This window comes from Macrosteles quadrilineatus, unplaced genomic scaffold, assembly GCF_028750875.1.
Source record: "Macrosteles quadrilineatus isolate MER2022 unplaced genomic scaffold, UCM_ALF_1.0 Scaffold_13__1_contigs__length_4303367, whole genome shotgun sequence".
NCBI lineage: Eukaryota > Metazoa > Arthropoda > Insecta > Hemiptera > Cicadellidae > Macrosteles > Macrosteles quadrilineatus.
This window is the reverse complement of record NW_026542606.1, coordinates 2,672,599-2,678,871: the sequence shown is the minus strand read 5'-3', so window position 1 is coordinate 2,678,871 and position 6,273 is coordinate 2,672,599. Positions and strand designations below refer to the sequence as shown.

At 33.7% G+C, this 6,273-nt stretch overlaps 1 protein-coding gene across 3 annotated transcripts in view; it reads right to left on the bottom strand.

The window, feature by feature from the left end:
* Positions 1 to 474: 474 nt before the first annotated feature.
* The window catches only part of LOC129004922 (transcription factor E2F4-like), a 91,306-nt gene continuing 85,507 nt past the window's right edge, over positions 475 to 6,273 (bottom strand). For all 3 annotated transcript variants that reach the window (XM_054433629.1, XM_054433630.1, XM_054433631.1), the window contains 2 exons: positions 2,940 to 3,002; positions 475 to 845 (listed from right to left, as the gene is read on the bottom strand). In XM_054433629.1, the coding sequence (XP_054289604.1) occupies positions 730 to 845; positions 2,940 to 3,002 (179 nt within the window). In that variant the 3' untranslated portion in view covers positions 475 to 729. The remainder of the gene's footprint in view (positions 846 to 2,939; positions 3,003 to 6,273) is intronic.

Genomic DNA, 6,273 nt, shown 5'->3' with positions numbered 1-6,273 from the left:
TGCATCAGGTTAAAAAAGTTACTTATCAGTTAAAATTGCTAAAACATTTTTTTATTATAACTATTCTTAAATATCGATAACGGGATATCTATTAAAGTGAAGTTAAAATGTAACACTAGGATGAACACAAATAAATTCCAATAACAATAATCCAGCTAATATTCTTGTCTCTCGAGGGATTAAAAGAACTACTTTAGTCACTAAATATAGTGAGAGCACCAGTGAATAACCGTTTAAGCTTTAGTTTCCACTTGTATCTGGCATGAGAAAATAGACAATTAAGCTACAATGTAAAGAATGGTTTAAATGTCTTGTCCGTATTCTCCTGAAATTCCTAATAATAAAGCTTAATATCTCATGTTCAAACAGTGTTGAAAAATACAAGTGATCGCACATAAATCATTTTTATTATTCAGCATTGAAGATGTTAAGAACGTTTGTTATTGACTAGACAAAACAAATATCTGTGTTTTATATGAAACGGACATTCACTGGCACACTCATTTATGTACAGGCAGACATAGTTTACTTACATATGGTAATAGATTTTATAATGTAATTTTTCCAGACTTACACAGTTACATTTAAAAAAAATGTTGGTCCTTGGGTTCATTACTCAGGTTACAAACACCTATTGTCAATTCAATGTTAACACTTCAATATGACACATAAAAAATAGGTAATTGACTGTTCGTATATCACATAGTTGATGGTTAGGAATGCGTTTGGCTATTTCTTCACTGTTGGAACATCAAATAGGTCAGAGACACCTTCGTTGTCAGCCAGATTGAAGCTGTAGTCCAAACTGTTGAGAGGAGGGCTCAGCCTTAAAAATGGTGAATTTGCTGAAATTGTTCCAAAATTGATAAAATGCATAATATTGGTTTTTAAACCACTTTCTAAAAGAATACAATCACTGTCCAAAAGAAACCATGTTAACCCTGCACCACAAATAGATATGGCTTTAGTTTTCATTCAATAATATCGTAGAGTCCTGTTATTCTGAACTTACTGGAACATAAACCTGTTTGTAATAACTAGATTTCTGAAATAATATTAACATATCTAGGGCAAAATTACAGTTGATGTTTATGTAGCTACCAGCGCAAAATGTGTGGGTGTAATGGCTGCTATCAGGAGAGATGATGATGATGCTGCCCTAGCATTTAAGTGTATTAAAAGCTTCACAAGGACATAACTAACATCAGCAATGTTCACTGTTGTCATATCATCGCCAGATTCTCCACTGTTCACGTTTGTGGCAACATTGCAAATTAGGCCAACCAACATTTGTGGTATCACTAAATTCTACCGGTCAAGGAGATTTTGATAGTATTTTTTCTATAGGAAATACCATCACTTTATTTTAGGAAATATCAAGCAACATCACTGACATCTTCAACATTCGTGTCACATTGACAACCTTGCTGAAGATTGCGAAATCATCGCTTGAATCTTTAAAGTTTATAGTGTTATTGCCAGTGGCTCATGGAATAGACATTGCTGACTTGTGTGATACTGCTAACTTCGGGGAAGTTTATGGTGATATTGCTAGCTCTTTTGATGTTTGTGACGACATTGTGAGCTTTTCCGACATTTGCAAGGACATCGCTAGTTTCAATGATGTACACGGTAAAGTAGTTAAGATTGTACTATCTACTACAAAAATTAAATAATTTACAAACTATAGTTTGAAATAGGCAGATAATTGAAATATTAGGGTTAGGAACGGCGGGATTCTACTGGTCTTTTAGTCAATTCAACTATTTTAAAGCTCATGAAATCAGCCTGATTTTATATGGGAAGACCTGTAGATAACAAGATATAGCCTATGATACAGATAAAAAGGGTAAAGAGGAAACATTCAATGGAACACTTAATGGTGTCTCGCACTAGTCACTGGTGTCTAGAGCAAAGTCCCTCTCGCTCTCATATACCACAGCGGAGAAAAATCCAGAGTGCTCGCTGCCTAGTCTCTTCCTTGGTCGTCACAAGTATATTAACGGCACAACATACCAGATCTGAAAGTGCACAGTCTTCCCATAAGCTTGTTTCCTCTGTACCTCACTTCTCTGTGCTTACTGCTTATGCATAGTTTAACTTTTGTTAATGCTTGTCCTCAGTAATACTCTTTCAAGTAATAAAGAGGTAACAAAGTACTTAATCGTAATAGTTCTAAGCATCACGATTGCAATTATTTATTCCTTAGTTAAAATTATTAATTCACGATAAATTATGCAGTGCGTTACCAACAGACAAAACTTGAAACAAAACTATGTATTCTATCATAATTGATCTACACACAGAAGTATAAAAATTGAAATCAGAAACTTTATTCAGCCAGCTTTTTAAGTGTAAATATCTTATTGCAAGTGTTATTAGACGGGAGACGTATATATTTTTGTATTTTTTAGATCAATAATAATGAGAAAAAATTAAATTACACTGTTGTTGGTGTCAAACATATGAATTAAATACAAGAATTTTAACAGTTTATAATACTTACAAACTCCTTTTTAAAATTTAAGTTTTTAGCTACTGGTAATAGAATTTTTCTTCCTGACTAAATGACACAAGCTGTGTTGCATGAAAAAAATTATGTTTTTAAGCATCAGAACAAATCTTGTGTCAGTAAAAATAGTTGCTACTAATTCCCCTAATCTTCTACATAATTAATAGGCCAACATGAATTTTGTGGTAAATTGTTTTGAAGCTGCCAAGCATCTGATGACCATGTTTAAGGTGTAATTGGATAGGTCGTGGCCTGCAGATTTGCTATAAACCGAAAAATCTTTAACATTCCATCAGGGCTCTATATCAGTGGCCTTCAAAGTTCCTATATTATTCTTAGGGAGAAAATGTTTGTTTACAGTTTGAATTTAGACTAATATTTGAAACAGCTGAATAATTTTTCTGCTCCTTAGTTGTTTTAAACTCACCATCACTTTCATAAGGATCTGGTGCTGGTGATACATCCATATCAGTATTGGTAACTAAAAAATCTGAAACAGAACCATCCATTTTGTGTAATTGGTATGTTAAGGAAATTTAAAACTCAATATTACACTGTCATTATTGAAAGGCCTATTTTTTTTTGTAATTTTTAAAATTATCATTATGTGTTAAAATTGTCATCGTGTATTGTCATTATGTTTTCTCCTAATAATGACATATTCAAAATCTAGTTCCATAAACTAACAGGAAATTATGGAAATGGCTTAAGCCAACCATGAAAGATTTGACTTATTACTAAATGATAACAATTTAATGTCCAATGGACCCCCTCAAGCTATAGACCAATTTTATTGTTTTCAGTTTTTTTTTTTTTTATAATAGAAAACGTAGTATACAACCAACTTTTCAAACTTTAACCCTAGCAGTGGCCGATTGTCGTCTGGTGACGATCTGGCGTTGATGCTTAGAATGGCCAAAGTCGTCTGGTGACGATCTGGGCCGAAATTTTTTTAGCGGTAAAAAAAACACTAACAATCTACTCAGATGAGAATAATATATTTACCATTCGAAAGATCACATTCTGAACTTTCATTTTATTACATAAACAAACCCTGTAGCAGGTATATAACAATGTCACGACGATTAGAAATCATATGAATTTTTGGCGCGGCACGACTTTTGCAGCAGACACTTGGGAACTGGCAAAACACGTCTTGTTTGGCATTACCCTGCTCGGATAATTTTCGTCGTGGGATGTTGCGGGTGGTACCACTGGATAGCCATTGATTTTATCTTCATTGTGGTAGTAATATTTAGAACGAAATATTGATTGCACAACCGGTACGATTTTATGAAAACAGCTGTTTTCGAAATTTTTAACAAATGGCCAATGGTCGTCAGGTGACGATGTGGAAAATACGAATTACATACACTGTAAGTTATTATTACTAGTGATATAATATGTCATTTTGAAGAGGAAGAAATATAGATTGTGAGAGTGGCAGCCCTGCGCTCAGAGTTATTTACGTCTGCTCACATATGAAGACGACGGAAGTGATAGGTGACATCTATATATTTAACTAGCTGTATCCGCGGGCTTTGCCCCTTTTTACTTCATAAGTGAGCTCGTTCGCATGGCTCAATCACGTCCTGGTTGAAGTTTGTTCGCTACGCTCACTCACCTTTTGGTTGCAAATTGGCTGTAGTCATAAATTAAAAAAAATAATAGTGCTGCACCCTGTTGGTAATCCTTGTAACTTTAATGCTATTGAACATCATAGAACAGAACCAACTTGTTTAATTGAAACAGCTATTAAGAAATTCCTTTTAAATATGAAAAATCATAAGGTTAACATGGGAAACTCCAGAGCCACTGGGGCGGAGCCCGAAAGCCCGATCAGAATACAAACTACTTAGTTTTCCTATTCAATGCCCAAAGAATCGGTGTACCGAATTTCAGCCTCCTAGGTAAATGGGAAGTGTGAGAATTAGTGATGAGTGAGTGAGTCAGTCAGTCAGTCAGTGAGGGCTTTGCCTTTTATATATTTAGATAATTTTTTTTTTAAGCTCTACAAAATGGTTTGAAAAGAAAATGCTAAATTTTAAGTTTAAGTACCAATTTTTACCCCATAAAACTCCCCATGAACCACTGTTCCCATAGTCTGATCATGCTGTTTCGCGAACTCGTTGGAATAAACTTAGGTTTACACGTTTGTACCAAATTTCATAAAAATTAGATGATTTTTGCTCGAGTTATCGGGCTAACTGACACGTATGTAAATATATATATATATATATGTGTGTGAATTTGAACGGATGGTGTTTTTGGCCTCTAGGGACCTCAAAATGAAAAAGTAAACCGGTCCCGGATCCAAGTCTTACCATGAGTACTACGGTAATAGCTTATTACCTATAGGGGAAATTTCGCTAAAATTTATTCTTAAATTATACAAAACTAAATCAGATTGATGGCAATACATTTTTTCTTGGGCTAATATTAGACCAGCATCTAACATGGAATAAACACATTGTTTGTTGTGTCAACCATGTTGACAAGATGTCGTCTGAGTGCTATACATTGCAACAGATGAGCCGAGTTTGCAATATGGATATTTTACCATACTTGGCTCTTATAAACTCCCTTATAAACTTGTCATACTGTATTGCAATATATATAGCTACCTCAAACAAAGATTCCGATCAGAATTTTTTTTTCAAAAAGGAAAAAGCAATCAAGATAATTTTTAATTCAAACCCATAACAGTCTGTTAAAGAATGTTTTTCCAAATTGGGTATTTTAATAGTATATGATGTGTATATTTTTGAAACCCTGATGTACACTAAAGCAAATCACATAATGCCTTAAAAAAATCATAAACACAACACTAGATTAACCCTTTTACCGCCACGGACATATGCAACATTGCGCGCGAAGACCACCGAGCGCTATGTCAGCTGACTGTCTGAAGGTTGCCAACCCAACAGCTGGCGACACGACTGAGAATCGCCGCAGCGAAATCCACTAATTTGCCGACATCTATTGAAACGATCATAACTCCGCGTAAATAATAGCTAGACCTTTAATTTTTTTTTTTTGTTTGTCTTTAACTGTTCTACATGTACATATATAGTTTGGAAAGCTTATACCACTTTTTAGTTTAATTAATATGAGCAAGTTTTAAAAAAATTGTAAATTTAATATAAAATTTCAATTTTAAAATTTTAAAACGTGTATATATATAACTTTTTTATGCATAAACTATACATTTTTGGAAACATAATTATCTTATGAGACCACAACAGTTCTAAGAAGATATATTCATAAATAAAGATATACTATTAAAAAATAACAAAAGGTGTATTTTTCACAAAAAGGCATTTTTGGAATATTTGCTAGGTACAATTTATTGCTCTGTAACAATTAAGCCATTGCAGTTTTTTACGTGAAATTATTACATCTAGAAATATTTTCAAGTTAAAAACAAGCTTCCTCATAGAACTATAAAATTAAATTATAATTCTAAATAGTTTTGAAAACTATTTTGCTGAAACTCACCAAAATATTCCTGGAGTTGAAGTTTCTATGTTTCTATGTCCAGGGAGTTAAATGACACACACACAAATTAAAGGAACACACAACCAGTTTTTAAAGAGTAAAATGAACAAATTTGATTAATATTTACATTGTTGACCCTTATGACGGGGCAGACAATCCAAATGGCAACCGGCCTTTGACACATACGGTTCTGCTGCGTCTTCTCTTGCCTTCTGGGTTATTTTTGCCACTACATACACAGCATATTTTTTCCTTGTGTCCTT